A 23,219-nucleotide genomic window follows, 5' to 3' on the forward strand; every position below is an offset into this window, starting at 1 on the left:
TACATTACACAATTTTTGAAATTGAAATGATGTGATGAAATAGCAAATTCCTTGCCCAATTGAAAGTGCAATCTTAAGTTTGCAATTTAATCAGTATAAGTTATTAAATAAACGGATTAACAAAATCATGAGACTCCTAGTGATTTGCTTCCCTTTTTAACGTAAAAATAAAGGTGTTTATTTTATTAAGTGGAAATTCCAGAGGGCTATTTATTTAAATGATATAAAGTCCTTTGGTGAAATTGTCAACGGACGGGCTAAATTTATAATAATCGATTTGGAGATTCAAAAACATAAGTGTACGTTCATAAAATAAATCTTCCACAAGGTCGTGGAGTTTGCATTTCACCACTTTTGTTGCATCATTTAGGGGTGCGAAACATTCAAGGTCATTTGCTACAAAAATTTATGCTACAATTTATGCAAGGGCGACTGCTGCATGTTAATTTGAATATACTTCCGGGCATATATTTTATTAAAATATGCGTGACAACCGAAAATAGCTGACCCACAAAGCCAGTGAGCCACTTTTTCCGGCCCGGAGCTGGCATTCTACCCCATTTTCCGCCTCATTCCTCTTAATTTGGCCCGCTGTCTAGTCTCATTTTTTGGCCATCAGAGGTCCGAGCAACAATTACCCGCAGACACAACAGCCATGATGAGTGGGCTGGGCGAGGAGCACCCACTCGATTCGCCCACCCATCTACCTCCTGCCCCGCCCACTGGCCGCCCCTTTTTGTGAATGGCATCCGAGGACTGGAGGACTGCGCAGAATCCTCTCTATCGATTAACTCGCAACGCAGACAGCTCTCTCTAATAAAACTTGGGATAGGGCATGGGGATGGGTTCCTGGGATGTGCGATGTGGGATGGATGATGCGATGCGGATGTGGATGTGGAATCAACTGCGTAGTAGCCAAAAGTCAAGTTGAAGGGGGTCTATTGGGGGTGTGGCACCTGCTGCTGATGCTGCTGCCACTGCTGCTGCTGGTGGAATAATGCTCGAGATGCTTAATGCGCAATTTAGTTTGGGGCATGTGCACATGGGGATACGCCGAAGTGTAGGTCAGTTTGGACACTTTCTCTCTTTGGACCCATCCTCTCTCCCTGAGACTCTTTGTTTCCTTGCCCTTTCCATCGGATTTCTCTCGCTGAATTATAATCGAATGTTGCATGCGAAAGTTTTATCCTTGGCACCAAAATAGTGCATTGGCCCCTCTTTTTTCAATGCTGTCCAATAGCGCAAGTGACGCTCGCTAAGAATGATGAGGTCTCAATGTAGCAAAAGGGGTTTAAATGCACTTTGAATTATATATAATATTAAGTATTATACTAGTTTAAAAAATGCATATATCTCTAACGTATTATGTTCTGCTACATTACAAAATTGACATATATTTTAACTTTTAGTTACATAACTATAATATAATATAAAGTTATGAATAGAGCTCAGTAGACTTTGGTTATACAGCCATAACTATCTAGTAAGGTAACACCTTCCAAACACAATTCATAGCGCCTGGAGCTAACTAACAAACAAACACGACTAAAATGGTGGTTGTACAGGGAATGTACGAGGTCACGGAGCTGGTGGCTGGCAGCGTGGGATGCGTGTGTCTATACATGGCCGGCTGCAATGCGCTGCCCATTGAACATATTCCCGATCTTCCGTCGGCGCTGTTCGTTCTGTCCACTGTCCTTGTTCTGCATCATCTGAGGGTAATGAACTGCGCACCGCTGCAGAAGCTTTGGATTTTGCTGGTGGAACTGTTGGTCTCTTATGTGTGCACCCAGGTCGTAGTGCTCTTGTGGCTCCAGTTGCACCGCCTTATGAACGAACTGCGGGACCAAGCAGTAAATACTCGTATGGGCCTGCATCTTTTGGAAACCTATCCAAAAGTCTTTATGTTTTTGCGCCAGGATGTCTGCTATTTTGGGCAGCTTATCATGTCCTTGGCGTGCACCTACAAGGCGATAATGGTCACTCATGCCCTGGACTACGCCCTACCAAATCGCCGGACCTACAGGTACTATGAGACTAACGCCATGGATGACAACTTAGGCGATGGTCCGCGGCGTTCTTACCGAAGGACCAACCAGCGATCAACACGGAGGAAGAGTACCGCGCGTGGCCGCACAAAATAGAAGATGTTGCAGAAACTGGATCAATCAAATCGGCCAATCTAAACGCCGTTTTTCTATACTTTCGATCATTGAACTAGCCCACGCGTAATAAATTATCAAGGTAATCGGCGGCACGGGTGCATTGCACTAAAATCGAAGGTGCTGCTCAAGAGCAGTTTACGCTTTACTAGAAATTTGCATGCTTGAAAGAGCAGGGCCAACACGTACACACAAAACCAACCTATTTTCAAATTTTGGCGCCCCTCGACAATCGATTAACGGACAACATCATCATGATCAGCCAATCGTATGAATTCCACCTCTAACGCCTGAGAATATTGAGAAGAAGAAGCGCGTTGTGTCGGATCCAAACAATAAAGAAATTAAACAATTAGCCAAAATTTGGTTGTTTTTCGGTTGAAGGGCGCTTAATTCTGAGTGAGGGAAAGAGATGGCTTTTCTTTGCCCCGTGCGCATGAGGCGCGACAAGAAGAAAGGTGTGTTGATAGAAAGCGGAAGAAGCAGCACGAAAACAAAAGACTTCAATCACGAACTTGTTGCAGGGACTTAAAAAAAATGAAAATAGTTTAAATCAGTTTATTGGTGAATTTATTTTGTATATCAATTTACAAGAATTCTTTTTTAATGAAATATTTTTAGTCTACCTTTTTTTCTTGAAATTATATTACGATTGAATGTATAATATATACAATTTATTTTAAATTTAATTAAATACTACATATATTGTACCTAAATAAGCATTTTCAAATTGCAACTTTTTCAGCTACAAATGCCAGCATAGAGAGGGACTTGCCAGCTGTGGGTGTATTGGGTATGGGCCGCATAACTGGTTCCTCCAGCATTGAAACACTTGTAAGAGTGGGCATTGAAAAGGAACACGGTCTAAGGTAAATCTATTCCATAATCAGTTTAAATAGTTTCTACAATATTCATTATATTTTAGTCCTGATTCCAAGATGGTTGTGCTGCACGACTTTACTCCTTGCGTGGATGATGAACTAGAGGTGAAGCGTGGACAGCTAGTTAATATCTTGTACAGAGAAAACGATTGGGTCTACGTGATTGGTCAGGACTCTAGGCAAGAGGGTTTCATACCATTCTCCTATTGTGCTCCCTGCAACACGCAACTGGCGGATTTGGCTGTCAAGAAGAAACTGCCAAGGGAACAGTGTCCAGAGCAGCCGATCGAAGAGAATATACCACTTTTGGGCACGGATAACAAGCTGGATGTTCTTTGCGATGAAACCTTGAATCCTGGCTCTGCCAACAGCATAGAGAACACACTGCTGGTGGAGCCAGAGTGTACACCTTTCGTGAAGGAACCCTCCGGGCGCTGTATCGTTTTGTACACCTTTATAGCCAGGGACGAGAATGATTTGTCTGTGGAACGGGGTGAATTTGTAACCGTGCTAAATCGCGAGGATCCCGATTGGTTTTGGATAATGCGCAGCGATGGCCAGGAAGGATTTGTGCCAGCCAGCTTTATTTATCCTGCAGACAGTGTGCGAGTTTTGCAGCAACAGAAAGCCACATTGAATGCCATGGAGACCATTTTGCAGCAGGGTCAACCAGGCCAGCAGACCCAACAACAGCAGCAGCCACAATTGGGCTTGGGAACAGATGATCTACGCTACCATGGCACGGAGCTGGTGATGCTGTATGATTACAAAGCGCAAGCTCCAGACGATCTGTACCTTTCTGTGCGGAGAGGAGATTGGATTTACGCAGACTTAACCAATCAGACTGTGGATGGCTGGCTCTGGGCTTATGCTCCGAAAACCCGCAAATATGGATTCATTCCGAAAGCCTATGCCCGACCACCCGCCATGACCAGCCTTTGAGAGATAGATTCACTACCATAATCTTTTTAATTATCACTTCGATTAGCACTACAGCATAATATTCGTAAGTCTTCCAAACACCGTCGAATTGCATTTCGAAAAGCGTTACTGTGTGGCTTGGATATTCTTATGTTTAAACTAAATTCGTTTTTCAACTCATAAATGCCATTTTCATTGAGTAATAAATTGTGCCTTAGATTTATTTTGTATGTGAGTTTGCATAACATATCGTATACACTTAATCTAGTGATTTCATTCTTAACTGTAAGTGCCTCGTAAACGAATATCAAAAATATCTAATATCGTATTCCATGTAGTACCAGCGTGGGCAGCACTTTGCTAGCATCTAGGTCTAGATATGAATACTAAAGCACTGTAGGGGCCAACCCCTCGATATGCACTTGGTTTGGATTATTGGATTGGATATGCATCCAAGCGGCGCAGTTGCGTAGAGTTATGCTCAGCATAATGTTGTACGCACTCGCACGTCCAACTGGATTTTGGTTATCACCTCGGATTGGCGAAGGTCTACTTTATGCCCAAACTGTCGCTAGCAGATGAGCAGTGCGAGCAATTAAGGTCCATATTTCTGTAAAGAGAGAGATTGGCTAATGAGATTTTGACATTTGTAAAGGAAATTGTAATCCTACTTCATAGCTTCTCTCAGCTGCTCCTTCTCGTTCATTTCCTCGCGCAGTTTCTGCTGCAAACTGAGAATGAGATCGTTTTTATTTCGAATCTGCAGCTTCATATGCTCAATCGTCTCCTCCTGAGCTTCGAAAATTGCCTAGAAGTAAATGAAATCTTATATATTTGTGATAAATACATGAAAAAGAAATCATCCTACGCGACACTCCTCCATGGATTCAGAGTACGAAGGCGGCTCGTCTAGGCAGAAGAACTCCCGCACCAGCTTGCACTTGCGCAGCTCCTCCTTGGCCATCACTGAGTTTACGAAGATCTGCAGACCTTGCACCCGATTGTCGAGAAAAACGGCATTGAAGTTATCGCCGAAAAGCTTTTTCCGGGGCAGCATGAGCGTAAGATTGGGGAAAGCCTGTTTTAGCTTGCTATTAAGCCGCACGAAGTCGGTGTAGCGTCGCATAACAAGCCAATAGTCGTTGGTCTCTGGATTCTCGACGCGCAGCTTGTAGGCAGTGAAACGCGCACGTTCCTCCATAACCTCGTAACCAATGATGGGAACCCTTAGCACAGCGTTGGGGTCCACGGGCGGCACCACCGATCCCGAGGAGAGGGTCATCTGGCTGGCGAACATAGAGTTGGAGCCAGTGTGCCGGGAGCTGGATTGGCTGTAGCCCAAGCTGCACTCGCTCATGCGGCGAGGAGTTCTAGAGCTGGGCTCCAAGTCCACGGAATTTCCACCTGCCTGGTTGCCATAGGACGACTGAGTCAGGTCGCGATGGGAACGTGCACCGCCGAGCATTTCTCTTTTGTTTATCAGCGTTCTCGGAGATTGTTCGTAACTGTGAGAGCTAATCCTTTGCAGGCAAACCTCTGACTTGGCGTTTGCCACCGTCAATGGAGCACCGGAATTGCTGGCCAGGATTAAACTAACATCCCCCTCCGATTTGCTGCGCAACAGGCTGTTGTTTTGGTATTTTCCGATTTGTCGTAGGTCAGGACTCGAGTGGCACTTGCGACCAAGTAGCTTCTGCTCCCGGAACAGGTTCCGTTTATCCAACCCGCAGTCGGTGTTCCCAGTTTTTAGCAACGATTTCTTCGGTGACGTTATTGCTGTGCTGGCCTTCTTAAAGAGCGTTGCTTGTGAAGTTCTTGCTGGTGCTGCTAAATGGTTGTTATTGTTGCCGTAGCCAGTGCCTGTTTCTCTTTTCCGAAGCGCACGCAGTGACATTGCTTGGTTTGTCTTGATTTCGCTGTAGCGTTTTGTTTTCTACATGACTTAGTAAATTTCCCAAAACGAAATTGCTTTTCTCCCTTTTCTTTTGTTTTCTTTTGTGGAGTGCAGTGTGACCGCATTCCGTTGACCCAATTGAGGCAGTGTTGGCTAGCGCTGCACAGGCCAATCGATTACACTTGGCGGCAAACAGCTGTGGGTCTATCGAAAATGGAGCATGTGGTAAATATTATTGTTATTCTCGCGAATTTTTTTTAAATAAATTATTTACCCCAGCAAAACGAAACTAAAGAGCTGATACACAAGCTCGTGAGCTTGAGAATAACCGAAAATGAGGAGGAAATTTCGGCATTACTCAAGAACCTACGACTTTTGCTCACAAAAGGCAGGGAAAACCAAGAGACTTTGGCTGGAAGTGTGGAGTTCTCCAGCTTTTTAGATGCCGTGGCTTTCAATCCAGTGATGCGCACGGAGCATCGGCTTATACACAATCTATCTCTGCAGGTGCTAGCCAATAGTGTGGTTAACAATGAGAACACCCAAGCACTTATCTGGAGTCAGCATGGCTTGAAGATCGCCGAACAAGCTTACGCTTCTCCCTTGGGAAGTTCGAATAATGTGCTCCTGATGATCATGTACAACATATATCTCAGTGGTCGTGGCCTTATCACCGACTTGGTGGCACTTAAAACTTGTCTGCAGCTATGGCGAGCTCTGAACGAGGCCCAGTGCACCTATAACTTCGAGTACCTACACTTCTTTCTGGAGCACTTCATTGTCCAGAATGGACGAGCCTGCGTAGCTTGTTACCAGAAGCTGGAGACTGAAGATCGTGTTGCTTTCCTCGACTACGTGGCCCACTATCTGAGGGAAAACAGTCCCAATGGTGATGTTACGTTGTTTTTGCTGCAGCACTTTGCCAAAGAATTTCGCATGAAATCCGATTGCCTCCTGCGCGAAACGATGAAGCTTAAGCATGAGCTTCATCCCCGCGAAGTTCACACCTTACTGCGCATCATCGCAAGTGCAAGCGGCTCTGAGAAGTATGCCAATGTGTACACCAACGACCAATCGCTGTTCATCAACGTGAGCAGCCTGCTGAGATGCATTGTATCTGCTGGCAAGGAACCGGATGGAGGCGGCCTTGATAAGCCCATGACGAAGCTGGAGGAGGTGGCACTCACTTCGGACATTGATGCGGGCTACGAAAAAAAGGTGTCCTATGAACTCAAAACGTTACTCGTACGCTGCTCCGCCAATCTTCTGTATGACAACAAGGCTAACAAGGGATACTGCCTGGACACACAGCTGCTGCCCACGCTTCTTGAATGCACAACGATGGATGCTCGAAATCCGTGTAAGAAACATATTTGAATCAAGCTTAAGTAGTGTTTCAAACATTTTAAGCTATTGCATTGTTAACATTTTACTTTCTATGCCCCAGTGATGAAGGAGTGGAGCATCCTGGCCATCCGAAACGCCTGCATCAACTGTCCGGAGGCGCAACAGGTGATCGCAGGCCTGACTATGCAGGGCTCCGCGCCCAACGACATCCTCACCGAACTCAACCTGGACATGGGAGCACTCCGCATCTCTGACAGGCAGCAATAGTTTAGATGGCCCAGCATACAGCATACATCCCATGAGAAATTGGCAAACGAGCCATGACCACTGGCTGGCCAACAAGTGGTTAGATGTTATTCACACTACGTCATGCTCCTCGCAGTCGTTGCCCCCCTTTTGGGGCTTTACGATGCGCTAATGGCATGCCAACAGATAGCCAAAGGCATTCATAAAAGCGATGTCAACGTTTAATGGTAAAGCGGGGCGGAATTGTGGCGGTCGGCTAGCGTGGCTAGCGAAGATATAAAAATAGCTGCCCATGTACCATGCTCTGTGTACCATTAAAAAAGAGATGCCTAAATCCATCTGAATTCTAAATTTGTGCGCACACTGCCGCAGTAGCGGCGGATTCATCGGCGGAGTAGAGTTCATGTTTATGGCGTAATTAAGCAACGATGACGTCTGCTCGAGTAATTCCTTCGGCGGTTTGCTGCAGGTGGCAGCTCCGCCCTGCCCAAATCCCACGTCCGAATCCGCTCCCAAGAGGCGTACATATGTATGTAGAACGATTTTATGTTTATGCTGGCTAACAATGGCTGCCATTGTTTTTCTTTTTGCTGGCTCGTCGCGCTCCCCAAAAAGAAATGCGAAGGAAAAGGCTGACGAGCGACAACCACTGGTGGCTAGTAGCCAGTCAGTCTGTGCTCTGCCCTGGCCAGCAGCAGACGGAGCCGTACCGCCGCGATCCGATCGTTAGGAAGTGTAGAGCCAAAAGATCGCGCTCTTTTATTTCGAATTCTGTGGCTCGCTTCACGGGCAATATAGCCATTTATTTCGGTTGTTATCGCTTGTTCGCCTCGATTTTTAGTCGGTAGTTTAACCAACAATTTTATTTTAGACGAGCCGGGCCGGGCCGCTCATAAAAACCAAACACATCGTTCATAAACAATTAGACTGGGGCCAGCGCCAGTGGCAGCCAACCAGCTAGCCAGCCAGCCAGAGATCTCCGTTGCATCGGTGCAGCTTTAATGGTAAACACCGAGGGTATATGTGTCTGCTCCTCTTATATAACGATAAATCAGGATACCTGACGGACGTTAACAACGCCTGACAGTTTATGAGATGGGCTGTCGTCGGTGGCAGGAGGCGGGAGGCGGTGGTGATCCAAATCCGCTGGCATTGGCATTATTTATGCGGGGCATTAATTAAATACACATTTCTCAAAATTCGCTTCTTTTACGCCGGGGCGGAATTCAACGTGTGCTGCGACGTCTGAATAATAAGGCACAGACCAAAAATACAATGGCCGACAGCAAGTAAAACAAAGGCTGAAACACAAAATAAATAAATAGGCGGACGGTCGTTTCGAGATTTATTTCGCTTTCAAAAAAACAAAAAAAAAATTCTAAAATTTCTGCCTGTCAAAAGTGTCAATATATTCGCGCCCAAAATGAGATGACAATGAGTTGTGAATTAATGATGCGACGTTGCCTCCTCCACTTTGTCAGCCAGGAATCAGCTAAGCCTGCGGTGGGTCGTTCTAAAAATAAGGCAAACTGCTGGCTGTAACTTGTGCGTGGCTAAAAAACTAGAAAAATAGAAAAGAAATTCGAGAAAATCGCATTCGAAGCAAAGTGGCACATGCGTTGGAGCTCAATGACGCACTTCAGTGACGCAAGTGCCTGCAACTCCGCGACACCCGATGATGCAAGCTGCAAGATCTATTCCCGGAATAGATCGCGGAAGTGGAGAATAATAAACTGGCGGCTCTTTGAGTTTCTTTATGGGTTTTCTACCCCAAAACTAAGCGAAATGTAGATGATGACATTTTTGGTAGCCAAATAATGGTAGCGCAACAAAGGAGGAACATTTCGACGGCATCCACATGGCAGGCAGTACTAACCATGTATATGACACTTGTGCACGCACACCGTGCTCAGCCGCCTAATCCCCACCTGCCACGCCAACCACCCATCCATCCGAGCACCCACTCGGCGGAGGCGCACCTAATTCTCGCAAATATTCCGCAAAGAGGCGAAATCATTTTTGAAAAGGAATTCGCATTTTTGTCATCTATTTTTCTCGCCTGAATGTGTCCACTAATTTGCTTAATTTCTGTCAAAGACCAACGACGAACGAAATTGTGGGAATTTCTGGTTGTCTTGGCAACTTGTATGCAAACACACATAAATAAAATAAAAGAAAATAGCACGGATTCTCCAAAACATAAAAACATAATTAATGGGCACGTTTTCGCGGATTTGCGTGAAGGCGAACTTACAGCTTTGGGTATCTTAAAAACTACAAAAGTACTACTCAAAATATGCCTATGATGTGAAATATTAGAAATCACATTTATTTCGAAAACGTATTAAAAACGTTTAGTTCAAAATAACAAGTAATAAATGCAAAGTACATAAACAGTTGACTACAGTTTCTCTTAGCACCATTAACTAATAAATCACATTTATGAGTTCCATTTCAATATTTCCAGAATAATTCTCAATATTTTTCTAAATTCGTGGGTCTATCCGTCGTTGTTCCCTTAAAACATATTTAATTGCCAGTTTTTTTAAATCCCAACACTGCTGCTCCGCCTGCCGCTGTTTGCTTAGTATAAAAATAAAATATTGTTTAAATTAGAGAGGTCTGGGATCGGATGGGGGACGTTGGGATTGTAGGCCCGGCGAAACACCTGCCGAATGATGAAAACGGCGGCGCCCGGCAATGTCCCACATGTGTGCGATGTGTCCGCATGACTTCATTGCCGGGGGAGCGACTACATAAGTGGGTTAACTTCCTCCCCCAGGAACGTGCGCTGTTCCATGTGCGTGTGGATTGCCCCTTGCCAACGTCCAGAGAGCCATAGGAGTGGAGCGTGATCCGGAAACAGCGACGACACAATCAGGATGAAGCGCGACGTGTCCACGTCGACCATCGGTCGGGATGAGGCCCGTCGTCCGCTGATGGAGGCCTACATGTTCCAGCGGCGCGTGCTGCTCGGCTGCAGTCTGCTCATGGTGGTTTCGCTGCTGATCTGGATAGTGGCCATCTCGACCGATCACTGGATCATCATATCCGGCGGAAAGGGTAAGCTTACCAGTTCGTATTGCTATAATATAAATAAAACCTTTTACTTGGTCAAACATCACAGGCATTTTCATCCCCGAATCCCGGCGATTCTTCATGTCCTCGCACTCGGGCTTGTGGCGCCACTGCCGGAACACGATAGTGCCCAATGCCATAAGCAATGCCCAGGTGGTGCGCAACTTTAGCTCCATGTCGTATACATCGCAGACGAACATCAACGAGGCGAAGCGGAATCTCTCGCAAATGGACTTCATCAAGGAGTTCGCGCAGGAAAAGCTGGAAACGTCGGACAACTTTACGGAATCGGCGCGTCGCCACATGTTTGCCCACTGGGTGCGGGGCGAGGACATGGAGTTCCAGACGCTGCGCCACGCCTTCCGCACCCTGGTGATGAACACCGAGGAGAATCAGCGGCAGTTCAATGCCACGGCCATCAAGCCCATACCCATCAATCCGCTGGACGTACAGGGAATCATTGAGAGAAAAACTTTCGGTTCGGCGCTGCAGCGGGTTAAGTACAACAACACTTGGTCCTACTACGTGATCCCCGAGGTGGCGCAATTGGCCATCTTCAGGAATTGGACGGATTACCCCCTGGTGGTACGACTACTGGGCACCTACATCCGGGATATCAGCATCCCGGCCTACGTGCTTAACGATGAACGGGTGATTCTGATCCTGGTGCCACCGCTGCCGCCCAAGAAGGGTCAGCCCGCCTACTACAGCTATATACCGAACCGTGAGTGGGAAAATCCAAAGAAGTCATCTGATTGCCTAACTAATCATTTTTCCCCAGAGCGCTGCAAGTACATCGACATGTTCCCCAACTCCAATGCCCTGCGAAATGAGCCCGGTTTCGATGACGAACTATTGGGTAGGTACCACTGGTTGAGTTTCACAGACGACGGCTCCTAATTGGCAGTCGCTTGGTACTCCCTTTCAGACTATATCCGGACGCAGGCGTCCTTTGCCTGCATAACACTGTTCGTGATGAGCTTGGGTGCCGTCTTCTCCTTCTACACGTTCATGAATCCGCGCTACATGTTCAAGCGTCTGGCGGGTGGCATCCACCTGGTGGCTGCCTCCACGGCGCTGGTGGTGCTCCAGGTGCTCTTCTCCTCGATTGACTACACCAAGGAGCATCTGTTCTATGCGTATCCTGAAGGGGCGCAACTAACGTAAGTCAATAATCAGATAATTTATAATATATTCTAAGGTTCTTATTTCCATTTTCAGTTATGGCTACGGCGTTTACTTGGCCTGGTTCACGTTCGTGGACAATATCCTGTGCGGTGTTATGTTCCTCTGGTATTCTGGCAAGAAGAAGGGTGCCAAGGCGCCCAACGACGAGGTGGCCATGGCCGACGAGCCGACCATCATGGGCAGATAACTGGTGACCGGATATCTATTTAATGGTATTAACCAATGCCCATACTGCGACCAAAGACCAAAGCAATTGGCTGACTAGCCTACATTGCTTATCATTTCACTTTTGTTATTTGTTGTTTTCATAATGGCTGTATTTAAAATGTTCGCTTTATAACTTTAAGAATCTCAATGCAATAAAGGAATTTTTTTCAGTCAGAAATGAACGATCCAGTTTGAAACTGATAACAGCGCGGGAAATTCTATTTTATATTCGATTACGGTTATCGAAGTTGGGCTTGCTGGATATATGACCATTGGCATAAAGTACTTAATACATTTCATTAAGACCAAATTATTGTAAATCTACAAAATTAATATGTAAAACACTTCTTTTTATGCACATGTGTAATATAATTGTAAGTATAAGAACCCCTTTTCAAATTTTTTTGCTCCCATGAATGGTAGTGTGACCATATTGCAAACGCATTTCTAGTTCGTTTGGAAACCAAAACATAAAAATAATAATTTACACGTTTTATCCTAAATATCAGGGTTTAACTATTAGTAAGAAAATTTAAAATATATAAAGACGTAAGGGGCATCTTAATAGACAAAAGGCCTTTAGTAAAGGCCATACACATACACGTGGAAAGGATTAACCCATTGGAATCAAATAGGAAACTTGCTGCAATAAAACATGGTACCTAAAATAAAACAGTTTCCGAATCATGGCAAATAGTTAGTTATTCCAATACATCTTAGGAACCCCTAGAACCGGACGTTATTACCACCCAAGCAAAGGAACTGTCGGCAGTGGAGCGACAAAAGTTGGAGGAGCAAAACAAACGTGGTCTCGTGCCCGAATTCAAAGCGAACAAGTTGGAAGTCGATGCCCAAAGGAACTGGGATATATTCTACAAGCGAAATGAAACTCGCTTCTTTAAGGACCGCCACTGGACGACGCGGGAGTTCCAGGAGCTGCTGGACCAGGAGGAGTTCCACGAGAAACGAACACTTTTCGAAGTGGGATGCGGTGTGGGCAACCTGGTATTCCCTTTGCTGGAAGAACAAACCAGCGAAGAGGGATGTTTTAGCAATAGCAGATTCTTCTTCTACGCGTGCGACTTCTCACCGCGAGCCGTAGAGTTCGTGCGCTCCAATCCTCTGTACGATCCCAGCCAGATATCTGCCTTTCAATGCGATATCACGACGCAACAGGTGCATGACCACATCCCTGCCAGCAGCGTGGATATTTGCACCCTGATTTTTGTGCTCTCCGCCATACATCCACAGAAGTTTACAGATGTGGTGCAGAATCTGGGCAAGCTACTTAAGCCAGGAGGGTTGCTTCTGTTCAGGGATTACGGCCTCTACGACATGGCGCAGTTGCGCTTTAAGCCGGGCAACAAGATAGCAGAGAACCTCTATGTGAGACAGGATGGTACGCGGAGCTACTTCTTTTCAGAGGATGAAGTATCCAAGCTGTTTCAGGAGAACGGCTTCGAGGTCATCACCAATGCCTATGTCCATCGACGAACTCTAAATCTTAAGGAAGGCGTGGATGTGCCGCGCATATTTCTGCAAGGCAAGTTTAGGAGAAAACCTGTGACCACAGGTTAATAATCATGAGCATTGTTACGTATTTAGTTCTTGTATTTATTTTAAATCAATAACATGGTTCAAGTCAACGTTCAATAAATATTTGTATGTATATATTAGTTTACACATGTATATGCTAATAAGTGACAGAACTAAAAGGTTTCCTGTAGAATTCAGTTGAAATTGCCTGGACCCAACTCTCGCTGAATGTCGTCGAGTAGATATCGAATGTGTGAGCGTCATGCTGCTTACCTAAAACAAGTGAAATGCACCGGGATGTGTACGTTCTGTTCCCCGAAAATGGAACATAGTCTCCCTCTGACTGAAGCATTTGCAAACGATCTCTACCGAGGGTTCCGTGTGTGTATACATTTTGTATATATAATTCTTGTGACGTCCTAGCAACACTTAATCTAACCAACAATTGATTTGGAATACGATAATACATACGAACAACTAAGAAAACCCATCAAAGTTAACAAACTCAAACGATCCTTATGCCATAAATTCAAATCTCGAGCCACGGTTCTATTCGGCTAATACACAGCGGTAGGTGGCGAATGTACACATAATTTGGGGTGAGTGAGTTTCGGGGTCATGATGCCTTTGTGTCGGCTTGTAATCTTTGGATAATTCTAAGTATTCACAATATATGGGGTCCGACCAAAATGCAGGGGCTATAATTGCATCTAACCAGAAACATTACTTTATATATTGACAAACTGGTAATAATGATAAATTATATTTATATTGGTATAACTCGATCAAAACTGCAAACGAAATGCCCTAGAATTATCCTTATATTACTAAAAAAATGCCTGCACAATGCCTACATTTATCATTGCACTCATTCAAAACCCACTCACTCCAGTTGTAAATTTATATACTTGATACTTGGATTTGGCTAATCGCCTTTGGAACGAGACGATTGATTGCACTACTCCGCCAAGCCGTGCTCGGCCAACTTGCCGCCATTGCTGCTGCTGTGGCCTATCGGCGCCAGTTCAATGCTGGAGTCGAAGCTCTTGGTGATCAGGTCGCTACTGGTCACCGAGTTGGTGGTGCTGCTCAGCGGTGGCAGGGATGTGTTGGCACTCACGCCCAGCACGCCGTCGTTGAGGTCGCTGTCCACGCTGAAACTGTTGCTGCCGTTCTCGTTGATCAGCGAAAGCGTCTGCAGGGGCAACACTTCGCCGGTGGGTGGCTGTTCCGCGCTGGAATTGGAGCTGGGTTCCGCCTGCAGCTGGAGCAGTGAGTTGCGCTGCGTGTGCTTGTCGAACTTGCGCTGCGGAGGCTTCGGTGGCTCCTTGTCCTTCTCTTTCTCCTTGTCCTTAGACTTCTTGAAGCCCGCAATGAGCGCCTTGTGTGCCTGTGCCTTGATGCCCTCCATGCTGGGCCGCATGATGGAAGTGCGCGTCCCGGAACTCTCCTTCGTGGAGGGCGATTCCTTGGTGCCCGGTTCCGTCTCCTCAGTGACACTGGCCAGCTGCTGCGGAGCCTGCGGCATGGTGAGGTCCTGTACCTGGATGGGTATGTCGTCGGGCAGTTTTTTCGTACGGAAGGAGGCGTTCGTGATCATAGACTTGGACACCGAAGTGGTCACCGTTGTTGTGGACGGCGTTAAGGCCACACTCAGGCCCATGGGACCGTCGTTGGGCTGTCCGGAAGGATTGGCATGCAGCGAATTGCGCACTGCGCTGGTCACCAGGATCACTTCCGAGTACATCTCGTAGATGGCCCGGTTGTGGATGTCGTCCAGTGTCTGAATGGCTATCGTGCCAAAACCATTAAACATGGCGAAATAGATGGCGTGCACCAGCTCGATCAGGAAGGCGGCGGACAGTGGAATGCGTGGTGAAGAGGGCTTGGGAAAAGGGACTCCGGTTGCAGGATCAGATCTGGAATGTTTAGAAATGTATTATAATTGCAAGACGATCATGTGTAGTTTACTTTACCCATAACTCATTCGATGGCCGTGACCCGACTTCGTGGTGAATCCTTGGTTCACCAACTGCGATGTGACCCGGCACAAGTGCAGTAGCGAAGACTTCTGCGTTTGGCTGACCTGCTGGTTGTAGCAGAACAGCAAAGCAGTAAGAATACGCATTCGGTTCTGGGCATGAATCGATTCGATGCGCTGGTGTGGACCCCACTTCACCTCCCGGTTGCAGTTCTCCTCCCAGCGGCGCAGATCCGTCATGGGCAGGTTCTTTACCTCGTGGTAAACGGACGTCTGGGCCAGAATGGGCATGCGAAAGGCCACCACCTTCTGGCCGCCGTCTTCGGTGGACACCTCGCCATTGTAAATGCAGATGAGCAGCGTCTCCACGCCGCGCGCAGCCTTCTTATCGCCGCCGGCCACCGAGTGGAGGTATGTATAGAGAAGCACTGGGATGAACTGCAGCGGGAACTTGTGCAGCGTCTGCTCCGGCGAGCGGTAGAAGGCCAGTAGCTGCTGGCAGATGTCGTGTACCAGCGCCTCGTTGCGCTGTCGCTCGTTGAAGATGGTGAATATGGCTTCGGCGATCTCGGGATCGGTTTCGTGCTCCACGACGAACGCTTCCGCCTCCGAGGGCTGACCCCGTATGCGCTGGTAATCCGCCAGCCAGTCCCTCACCAGTTCCGCCATCGTCGTTACCCTGAACTGGTAACAGAATCTGAAAAGTGCAATTGGAAATTCACAGTCAATGTCGGACTTCCCAGTGGTGCTCACCTTGACCTGGATGGCAACCGGGGTGCTAGCAATGGTAGTGGATGTGCCGCAGTGCTGGGTTCAGGTTTCCGCACCCTGGGTTATGTGGTAGCAGTGGCTAATTAATTTATCACTAGCCTCCGCTGCTGCTCCCTCTTAATTTTTTTCCCCAAATAAGCCAGGGCTGCATCGCAGTATGGCCAGACACGCGGATTTTCGGAGGACCGTATTTCTAAAGTTTTTGGTATATTACTTTATTTTTTTAAAGATGGAAATATTTTACATTAAATTTATATATTTCGTTCTTATAAAATTAATTCAGAATGTACAGAAAGACTGTTCTTTTATAGTTATTCTTCGCTTAATGATAACTTTATTGTGAAATAATTGATTAAAGCTTGGTTCAATAAATTTCAAAATTCGAAAATTGTATTCTATAAAATTATTATTATTGCAGTATTGTGGCAAATTACTGGAAGAAATTTGACTTATGCAACCTCTTTTATTTTATTAATGGGGCGTGATGAGAAAAAAATGTTAACTTCTATTGAGCTTACATAAAATATCTATATTTTAAGATAAATAGAGATTTTTAATTGAAGAATCGACTAGCGAGACTTTCTATCATAACCGAATTTCTGCAGCAGTCTAAATTTTTAAAGGAGCCTAGCTTGGTGCATGTATATGTCAACCACATTACATTATCATCGGATAACAAGGATTCTAGAATGAAATGCATATAAAAAGCAGTCTACTTTATATAATCGTTGCTGTGGGCGGAATATTTTTTCGGCGTAGATCAGCATCGCCGTTTGGGTTATTATTATCATAAGAATGGATTATCAGATTGTTTAAGGAGACTTCGACTACTACTATAGACAACAAATAAAGTCAACAAGGGTTAAAAAATCTATCGCATAAATATATAATTGGCTAGTTGATGGAAGAATGGAATCCGTTCGTTGTTTGTTTGCTAGCTGGCCGTGCGCTGTACATCCTGCGCTAACTCTACGCGTTTCCGAGGGCGCCAAAGCTCCAGCAAACGCATTAAGAAGTGGGCCACAACGAAGAAAACCAGGAACCAGGAGCCGTGCTGCCACACCGCAAATACCAGCTCGCTAGTGGTGAAGGGGCGTTCATTTGAAACGCGATCGTACACCTTCACTGTACGAAGGGCAACATCCTCCCAATTGTAAAGTGTTTCCACCAACTCATTACATCTGTATGGACACATTACGGGCTCTGCAGGGCTGTTCTGATCCGCGGGAGGAGCAGACGATGCTGGCAGTTGTGTAGGGGAGGTAGGAGTATCCGCTTTCCTGCGACGTCGCCGCTTAACCTTTCCATTAGCCTCCGAGGGCAAATGTCCATTGGCAACTGGAGGACTAACCTTAAAGGAACTCTTTCGATGACGGTCGATGGCAATTAAAATGGCAGCGTAAATGGCATCAATTTCGGGTTCTGCCAGCAGTATAAGGCTCTTGGGCAGCACTTCGGGAATTCCGCCCACACTGGTGGACACCACCTGCAGTCCACAGGAAGCCGCCTCAACAATGGCCATGCAGTAGGCCTCAGTCAGTGAGGTATTCAAAAAGATATGGCCACGGACCAGGAAATCGCGAACCTTGTTATGCTCCACGGCGCCCACCATCTGAACCCTTTCCTGCATATTGGTCTTTTCGCGAATCTCCTCCAGCAAATCACGCTTAGGTCCGTCGCCCACAATGATAAAGTTTATGTTGGGAGTGTTTTTGAACCGTGGAATGATGCCAGCTAGCAAATCAATGCCTTTGCGGTAGACAAGACGTGAGGCCACAACAATGTTGACTGAAAAGTAGGGATAAGATAATTCAAAATACCATTAAACGATTAAGTACCATACTTATATCATTGCTCGGTCGTTTTTGAGGATCGGGAGTAAACAAGGCGGTGTCAACTGCATTGGGAATGACGGAAACTCGATTTTTGGCTACTCGAGCGCGTAGAACAGTGTTCTCCTTCCCTATGTGAGATACACAGATGGCGTGATTGACCATGCCCAAGTTGACTTCCAGCAGATTGTTGGTAAGAGCGGCTGACAAGTCCGCAAAGCCAAAGAGGCTGTGATCGGTAAAGACAGTCTGCCAAACAGAAAGATGATTCATTAGCGATTCTAACTATAGGTTTCGTACTGCAGATTATGCCAACCTTTAGCCCCAGCAGGGAGCCCACCATCAGTGCCTCGTGTGCCAGAGCACTGAAGGCAGAGTGGCCATGGACCACTTCCACACGCTCCCGGAGAAGCACCGCTCGCAACATCGGCACATTGCAAACAGCGGTGGGCAGTATGCACTGGTTGTAGCACACCTTAATGGGCAGATAGTAGACCTTCAGGTAGCCAGTCACATAGCGAATGCCACTGCAGTCCCCGTAGGCATGGGTCAGCACGACGATCTAATGGCCAGAGATAGACAGTTCAAATAATCGTTATCATTCGTGGTCCGCCCAATTGGCAATAGTCACCTTGTGCCCCAAGCTGAGCAGCATTTGCGAAAGGTTGTAGACGTGCTCCTCGACCCCTCCGATGCTCGGGTAGAAGAAGTCCGACACCATGCAGATGCGCATTTTTCACTCTTTGGGTTCTGCGGTCTCCAGTAATTTGACATTCCACATATAAACAAATAAATACAATACGTTAAACAAAATCGGCAAGCAAAAAACAGCAGTGTGGACAATGGCCAAAGAGTGGTCGATGTAGTAGTGTTGCAAGGCGAAGAAAATGCCAAACGGTACTAGGGCCCAATTTCGACATTATATGATATAAAATTAAATGAATGTGCCACGAATATGTATAAAAGTGCTTAAAGCTTTTTCTTCTCAACAAGGCAAAAGTTTTTCCTAAAAATAAGTCTAGGTACTATAACCTTATATATTTTCTAACACTGCAAGTAGCTTTAGCATTGCTTGCGGATGCTGGTCACACTTGACTGCAGACGTTTTTGTGTTTTGGCTGGTTTCTTCATGGCTAAATCATGCAGAATTCCAAGGCCAAAATGGACGAATTCAAGAGCAAATTCTTGGACATATTGCACAAACAGGTAGCAGATCATCGAACATTTAAATAATACCCAAAACTAATCCCGTTGCTATGCATTCCGCCCACCAAACAAAATTCTGCTCACGCACACAAAGACGAACCGTCAAATGAAAATTCCTGCCATGGGATTTTCGGATTATTTCATCCAAACGGTGACCACAGACGCCTCTGCCAGTCAAGAAGCTGATGCCACTGACGCGGCGGCCACCTCTTCCAGCGAGACAAATGCACAAAAGTCGGATCAGGAGATCCTGGAGAGCATCGAACAGTGCTACTACAACCCCGACAGCAATCCACAGCTGTACGAACTCAAGGTAAACCAGGTAGACCAGCAAGCTGTGGCTTTAATTACACACCACGATCTTCCGTAGAAAGTTCTCAACGATGGCATAGACAACGAGCTCATCGAGGTCACCATTGCACAATTGCGCACTCAGCAGAAGGTTCTCACCAAACAGGTGCTGCAGAACATCCTGGAGCAGCGGAATGCCTGCAGCAGTGAATTTGCCGCCATCAATGACACGCAGAAGAAGTTGGAGGAATCGCTGTGGACATGCCAGAAAGCGAGATCCTATTTAAACTTTGCTCGCACGAACCTAACAACCACTAGCCTGGAGATCTTGGCCAGCTACCGCAAACGAGAGGTGCTCAAGGAGGTGTTGGACACCCTGGTGGCCATCAAGAGACTGGTCAGAAATAAATTGATGATACTGTAGGCAATTTGAATAACATACAATATCTTACAGCGCACTACCGACGTGGAGGTCCAGAAGCTGCTAGCGGATCACAACTACAGCGCTGCCATAGCTCTGCTCCTGCAGTGCAAGAGCTCCGCCGAGGCCTACATGCAGTTTAACTGTGTACAATCGCTCTCTAAAAAGCTGCAGGAAACCATGCTGCTTATGGAATTTCAGTTGGATACTGTGCTTAATGAAATGGTGCTAGGTTTTGATGGTCGAAAATACGCCAAGCTGCAGGAGGCCTACAAATTGGCAAACAAGTCCCTGATGGCCATGGACCAGCTGCACATCAACTATATTTCGGCCATCCACTCTTCTGTGAATGCCGTGCTTCGCGGTTACAGCGATCCTGGCCAGGACGATCAGGCCAAGCCGCTATATGAGCAGCTGTGCGAACAGCTCAGCGTGGATAAGCTGCTGCCTTGTCTGATCAGTTTGTGCAAAACTTTCTGGACCATTCTGGCCTCCTACTATCAGGTCGTTATGTGGCACAATAACTACAAGTTGTATGGACAGGAGGAGGAGGATTCACCAGATATTTACATTCAGCAGAAACTGAAGAAGGGACAGTCACGCGTGTGGAACGACATTCTGACCAAAGTGTGCTTGTTCCTGCAGTCGGCAAAGTTGACGGCTCTCAAATACGACCAGTTCATCCAGGTGCTGTCCGTGGTACAGCGCCTTAAGAAGGTGGGTCTGGAGTTCTGCGGCGAGCAGTCGGAGAAGTTGATCGAGACGATGCAGCAGCAGAGCGAGGAGTTCTTCCGGCGTTACCATATCTGCTGCATCGAGGAAATCTGTTTATTCTTGGATAACGAGTCCTGGACGCAAGTCGACTCATTTGCGCATATCCTACAATTGCCTGTAAGTAATTTTTAAACGAAATTTAAAGCGACTCGTTAGGTAATCTATATGTAATTCTCTGTAGGAATTCCGATCTGTTCGGCACACTCTTAGGCGCCACAAGTCTCCGACAACTGCTTTGCTGGCCTCATCCAACAACTCCCCGATCAGTAATAATAACTGCGATGAGCTGGTTTCCGTGCACTCCCAGGATGGTGGCAGCTCCATTTACGGTTCCTATGGATATTTTCTTAGATTCTCCGAAAAAAGTTCGCCATTTGATGGTGGCTTGGACGCAGCAATGTTGGAGGAGGACATCTTATCTGGCATTGTGGACGAGGCCTCCTGTTATTTCAGCGAGGAGAGCGATGACGAGCAAAAAAGCTTGCAAAGCAAGGAGTTCGATGACGCCAGCAAGTAATATTATCTTAGTTCTTATACCGCGAAATCATAATCAATGTAAATTTATTTTAGCCAGCTGCTGGTAAACAACACTGCGCTAAATGTGATGCGCGTCATTGGAAGATATCTGCAGATGTGCAAGTTGTTGCACTGCATCTCTCCTAAGATTGTGGCTTGCATCCTGGAGCTCATTGACTTTTATGTCTACGCAGTGCACGAAATCTTCGGAAAAGATGCGGTAAATATTTGTATAACAATCACTCTTGAAGATATATTAATTGTAGATATTTGCAGCCGGTAGCAACGGATAATATGCACTCCCCTAGACTGGAGCAACGATTACGCTCGGTAGAGGTCAACGTTCTGCCTCAAATCAAGCTATGGCCCCTTAATTTCTCCTCTCTGGTAATATGATATGATATTTCGAAGAGCTTAAATTTCTGTAATTACCATTTTGCAGGCAAATAATGAGCTGGCTAATCCGGATACCTTATACGGACTGTCACAACGCATCGTTGCCGTGGAAGCGGGTCGCAGCATGCTCCAGCAATTCAACGTCCTTCAGCACTATCTGAACCACTTGCTGCCCCTTGCAGAGCGTCCAATCCTGGCCAGTTACCTGGACTATAGCGATTATATTGCGGACTTGGCTAAACCCGTTTACACATGCGTCACGTCGCGCGTCATCGATTTGTCATCCATTCTGGCTCAGATGGCCAAAGTCAAATGGGATGTTAATCATGTGATACACCAGCACAGCAACTACAGTGATGTTCTAAATAGGGTAGGAAATACTTAATACAGCTTAATACTCTACACCAACTAATCACACATATATGCAGAACATACAAAGCTTCGCCATGTGTCTGGAGGAAATCGCCAAGGAGGTTCCAGTGCCCAGCAAGCAAGTGTGGAATTCGATGGCCCATGTGGCCACGCATCTGCTTGTGGAGGGGTACGTTCTAATTTTCTATTTCTCAGAAGGATCTGATTTACATAGTTATTGTTTAATATGTTATAGGTTCTCCAATGTGAAGAAATGCTCTGCCGGAGGACGAGCGCTTATGCAACTGGATTTTGCGAACTTCATGTCGTTCCTAGAGCTCATATCCAACCAAAAGTACCCACAGCATCGCTCCTATGTGGATGTGTTCATCAAGACCTACTACTTTGCGCCCGAACAGTTCGAGCAATGGATTGAACAGCAGCGTACGGGCGATGAATACTCTGTCAAGCAATTGAACAACCTTATTCAGTGCATTTGTGTCAGCGATAAACGCACGCGACAAAGGTTGCTGCAGTTGCTTGACGCTGGAATACCAAATGGAATAGCCATGTCCACAACGCCGACAACAACACCGCAGAAGAACAACCACGGATCCGTAGCCGGGTCAAATTTAAGCAGCGTTATCTGAGCTCTCGTGAACGATTATTTAATTGTATTTATTTTGTTATAACCCCAGACTAACTTTGTTAGTAGATCAATCTCATGACATTCTTTATGTGTAATTAACATTCCGTTTAGTTCAAATTAACATTGTGTTTAGGCTAATGATTCTACCTTAGTTATACAGGCGATCTCCATGAAGTACTTCGTTTCAAATTTAGAATCTCCCAACCCCTCTTTAAGTGCAATCTATCCTATAATCTCTCTAATTGATAATTGGCAATTGGTTTATCATTCACCATGACTTAAGTACCTAGAGAAAGCAGACATATATATGTACACACAAAACACGTATAATTAAGATGCATATATATATACCTATTTATTTGTAATATTTATTTGCAGCAGGAAACGGACAAATAATTGTAAAACAACTTAAATGTAAGGGGCAGCATATCGATTTGATTTGCGCGCCTCCCACGATCACACACCATTAACTATTTAGCAACTGTAACAAAATAACAAAGAATACATATTTTGAGATATGCATATTACAAACAATGCGAATTGTGTCTTATCATTGAGGGCGTGAAAAACT

The 23,219-nt window shown here is 45.9% G+C and overlaps 9 protein-coding genes across 14 annotated transcripts; 6 read left to right on the forward strand and 3 right to left on the reverse strand.

Annotated features, from left to right (window-relative positions):
* Window positions 1-1,468: 1,468 nt before the first annotated feature.
* LOC6739463 lies at window positions 1,469-2,524 on the forward strand. Its single transcript, XM_002076327.4, has one exon. It carries the CDS (start codon window positions 1,551-1,553, stop codon window positions 2,142-2,144), a length of 594 nt encoding a protein of 197 aa, XP_002076363.2. The 5' UTR covers window positions 1,469-1,550; the 3' UTR covers window positions 2,145-2,524.
* LOC6734985 (SH3 domain-containing protein Dlish) lies at window positions 2,482-4,194 on the forward strand. The gene is made up of 3 exons (XM_002081931.4): window positions 2,482-2,620; window positions 2,908-3,031; window positions 3,088-4,194. Exons 1-3 carry the CDS (start codon window positions 2,575-2,577, stop codon window positions 3,983-3,985), a joined length of 1,068 nt encoding a protein of 355 aa, XP_002081967.2. The 5' UTR covers window positions 2,482-2,574; the 3' UTR covers window positions 3,986-4,194.
* LOC6734986 lies at window positions 4,160-5,859 on the reverse strand. Its single transcript, XM_002081932.4, has 3 exons — window positions 4,833-5,859; window positions 4,636-4,772; window positions 4,160-4,574 (listed from the first exon to the last, which is right to left on the reverse strand). The coding sequence occupies exons 1-3, from the start codon at window positions 5,856-5,858 to the stop codon at window positions 4,514-4,516; spliced, it is 1,224 nt and encodes a 407-aa protein (XP_002081968.1). The 5' UTR covers window position 5,859; the 3' UTR covers window positions 4,160-4,513.
* A 91-nt stretch (window positions 5,860-5,950) lies between these two features.
* On the forward strand, window positions 5,951-7,785 carry LOC6734987 (ataxin-10). 2 transcript variants are annotated; one of them, XM_002081933.4, is made up of 3 exons: window positions 5,951-6,083; window positions 6,138-7,218; window positions 7,306-7,785. In XM_002081933.4, exons 1-3 carry the CDS (start codon window positions 6,072-6,074, stop codon window positions 7,470-7,472), a joined length of 1,260 nt encoding a protein of 419 aa, XP_002081969.1. In that variant the 5' UTR covers window positions 5,951-6,071; the 3' UTR covers window positions 7,473-7,785. The 2 variants fall into 2 exon arrangements, with proteins under 2 accessions (XP_002081969.1, XP_039147763.1); XM_039291829.2 differs by having other exon boundaries at window positions 6,057-6,080.
* Window positions 7,786-7,923: 138 nt separating this feature from the next.
* Window positions 7,924-12,106, forward strand: LOC6734988. Of its 3 annotated transcripts, XM_039291828.2 has the most exons (7): window positions 7,924-8,261; window positions 8,323-8,455; window positions 10,234-10,514; window positions 10,579-11,253; window positions 11,311-11,388; window positions 11,437-11,692; window positions 11,751-12,105. In XM_039291828.2, the coding sequence occupies exons 3-7, from the start codon at window positions 10,334-10,336 to the stop codon at window positions 11,902-11,904; spliced, it is 1,344 nt and encodes a 447-aa protein (XP_039147762.1). In that variant the 5' UTR covers window positions 7,924-8,261; window positions 8,323-8,455; window positions 10,234-10,333; the 3' UTR covers window positions 11,905-12,105. The 3 variants fall into 3 exon arrangements, with proteins under 3 accessions (XP_039147762.1, XP_039147761.1, XP_016028273.1); XM_039291827.2 differs by having other exon boundaries at window positions 7,924-8,468; window positions 11,751-12,106; XM_016168351.3 differs by having other exon boundaries at window positions 7,924-8,455; window positions 11,458-11,692; window positions 11,751-12,103.
* Window positions 12,107-12,336: 230 nt separating this feature from the next.
* On the forward strand, window positions 12,337-13,600 carry LOC6734989 (tRNA N(3)-methylcytidine methyltransferase METTL6). Its single transcript, XM_002081935.4, has 2 exons — window positions 12,337-12,582; window positions 12,645-13,600. The coding sequence occupies exons 1-2, from the start codon at window positions 12,580-12,582 to the stop codon at window positions 13,500-13,502; spliced, it is 861 nt and encodes a 286-aa protein (XP_002081971.2). The 5' UTR covers window positions 12,337-12,579; the 3' UTR covers window positions 13,503-13,600.
* On the reverse strand, window positions 13,567-16,376 carry LOC6734990 (hyccin). 3 transcript variants are annotated; one of them, XM_044922764.1, is made up of 3 exons: window positions 16,215-16,376; window positions 15,437-16,141; window positions 13,567-15,379 (listed from the first exon to the last, which is right to left on the reverse strand). In XM_044922764.1, the coding sequence occupies exons 2-3, from the start codon at window positions 16,108-16,110 to the stop codon at window positions 14,419-14,421; spliced, it is 1,635 nt and encodes a 544-aa protein (XP_044778699.1). In that variant the 5' UTR covers window positions 16,111-16,141; window positions 16,215-16,376; the 3' UTR covers window positions 13,567-14,418. The 3 variants fall into 3 exon arrangements, with proteins under 3 accessions (XP_044778699.1, XP_016028276.1, XP_016028275.1); XM_016181678.3 differs by having other exon boundaries at window positions 15,437-16,138; window positions 16,201-16,376; XM_016181677.3 differs by having other exon boundaries at window positions 15,437-16,138; window positions 16,195-16,376.
* A 368-nt stretch (window positions 16,377-16,744) lies between these two features.
* Window positions 16,745-18,963, reverse strand: LOC6734991 (phosphatidylinositol N-acetylglucosaminyltransferase subunit A). The gene is made up of 4 exons (XM_002081937.4): window positions 18,676-18,963; window positions 18,361-18,606; window positions 18,056-18,293; window positions 16,745-18,000 (listed from the first exon to the last, which is right to left on the reverse strand). Exons 1-4 carry the CDS (start codon window positions 18,775-18,777, stop codon window positions 17,147-17,149), a joined length of 1,440 nt encoding a protein of 479 aa, XP_002081973.1. The 5' UTR covers window positions 18,778-18,963; the 3' UTR covers window positions 16,745-17,146.
* A 127-nt stretch (window positions 18,964-19,090) lies between these two features.
* LOC6734992 (syndetin) lies at window positions 19,091-23,182 on the forward strand. The gene is made up of 10 exons (XM_002081938.4): window positions 19,091-19,250; window positions 19,345-19,563; window positions 19,621-19,938; window positions 19,996-20,853; window positions 20,918-21,249; window positions 21,307-21,472; window positions 21,529-21,639; window positions 21,695-22,018; window positions 22,077-22,189; window positions 22,256-23,182. Exons 1-10 carry the CDS (start codon window positions 19,185-19,187, stop codon window positions 22,647-22,649), a joined length of 2,901 nt encoding a protein of 966 aa, XP_002081974.1. The 5' UTR covers window positions 19,091-19,184; the 3' UTR covers window positions 22,650-23,182.
* Window positions 23,183-23,219: the final 37 nt, after the last annotated feature.

This window comes from Drosophila simulans, chromosome 2R (assembly GCF_016746395.2).
Source record: "Drosophila simulans strain w501 chromosome 2R, Prin_Dsim_3.1, whole genome shotgun sequence".
Classification (NCBI taxonomy): domain Eukaryota; kingdom Metazoa; phylum Arthropoda; class Insecta; order Diptera; family Drosophilidae; genus Drosophila; species Drosophila simulans.

What these genes read in the sequence shown, in the direction of transcription:
- LOC6739463 (XM_002076327.4), top strand. Translation starts at nt 1,551, where the DNA reads ATGGTGGTTGTACAGGGAATGTACGAGGTCACGGAGCTGGTGGCTGGC.
- LOC6734985 (XM_002081931.4), top strand. Translation starts at nt 2,575, where the DNA reads ATGGCTTTTCTTTGCCCCGTGCGCATGAGGCGCGACAAGAAGAAAG. An exon ending in GAGGCGCGACAAGAAGAAAG is followed by an intron (nt 2,621 to 2,907) that starts GTGTGTTGATAG and finishes CAACTTTTTCAG; the next exon opens with CTACAAATGCCAGCATAGAG. An exon ending in GAAAAGGAACACGGTCTAAG is followed by an intron (nt 3,032 to 3,087) that starts GTAAATCTATTC and finishes ATTATATTTTAG; the next exon opens with TCCTGATTCCAAGATGGTTG.
- LOC6734986 (XM_002081932.4), bottom strand. Translation starts at nt 5,858, where the DNA reads ATGTCACTGCGTGCGCTTCGGAAAAGAGAAACAGGCACTGGCTACGGC. An exon ending in AATCCATGGAGGAGTGTCGC is followed by an intron (nt 4,773 to 4,832) that starts GTAGGATGATTT and finishes ATTTACTTCTAG; the next exon opens with GCAATTTTCGAAGCTCAGGA. An exon ending in CAGCTGAGAGAAGCTATGAA is followed by an intron (nt 4,575 to 4,635) that starts GTAGGATTACAA and finishes CTCTCTTTACAG; the next exon opens with AAATATGGACCTTAATTGCT.
- LOC6734987 (XM_002081933.4), top strand. An exon ending in GATGGATGCTCGAAATCCGT is followed by an intron (nt 7,219 to 7,305) that starts GTAAGAAACATA and finishes TCTATGCCCCAG; the next exon opens with TGATGAAGGAGTGGAGCATC.
- LOC6734988 (XM_039291827.2), top strand. Translation starts at nt 10,334, where the DNA reads ATGAAGCGCGACGTGTCCACGTCGACCATCGGTCGGGATGAGGCCCGT. An exon ending in CATCATATCCGGCGGAAAGG is followed by an intron (nt 10,515 to 10,578) that starts GTAAGCTTACCA and finishes CAAACATCACAG; the next exon opens with GCATTTTCATCCCCGAATCC. An exon ending in TTTCGATGACGAACTATTGG is followed by an intron (nt 11,389 to 11,436) that starts GTAGGTACCACT and finishes CCTAATTGGCAG; the next exon opens with TCGCTTGGTACTCCCTTTCA.
- LOC6734990 (XM_044922764.1), bottom strand. Translation starts at nt 16,110, where the DNA reads ATGGCGGAACTGGTGAGGGACTGGCTGGCGGATTACCAGCGCATACGG. An exon ending in GGCCATCGAATGAGTTATGG is followed by an intron (nt 15,380 to 15,436) that starts GTAAAGTAAACT and finishes TAAACATTCCAG; the next exon opens with ATCTGATCCTGCAACCGGAG.
- LOC6734991 (XM_002081937.4), bottom strand. Translation starts at nt 18,777, where the DNA reads ATGCGCATCTGCATGGTGTCGGACTTCTTCTACCCGAGCATCGGAGGG. An exon ending in TGCTCAGCTTGGGGCACAAG is followed by an intron (nt 18,607 to 18,675) that starts GTGACTATTGCC and finishes TCTGGCCATTAG; the next exon opens with ATCGTCGTGCTGACCCATGC. An exon ending in GCTCCCTGCTGGGGCTAAAG is followed by an intron (nt 18,294 to 18,360) that starts GTTGGCATAATC and finishes TCTGTTTGGCAG; the next exon opens with ACTGTCTTTACCGATCACAG.
- LOC6734992 (XM_002081938.4), top strand. Translation starts at nt 19,185, where the DNA reads ATGCAGAATTCCAAGGCCAAAATGGACGAATTCAAGAGCAAATTCTTG. An exon ending in TGGTGGCCATCAAGAGACTG is followed by an intron (nt 19,939 to 19,995) that starts GTCAGAAATAAA and finishes AATATCTTACAG; the next exon opens with CGCACTACCGACGTGGAGGT. An exon ending in AAATCTTCGGAAAAGATGCG is followed by an intron (nt 21,473 to 21,528) that starts GTAAATATTTGT and finishes AGATATTTGCAG; the next exon opens with CCGGTAGCAACGGATAATAT.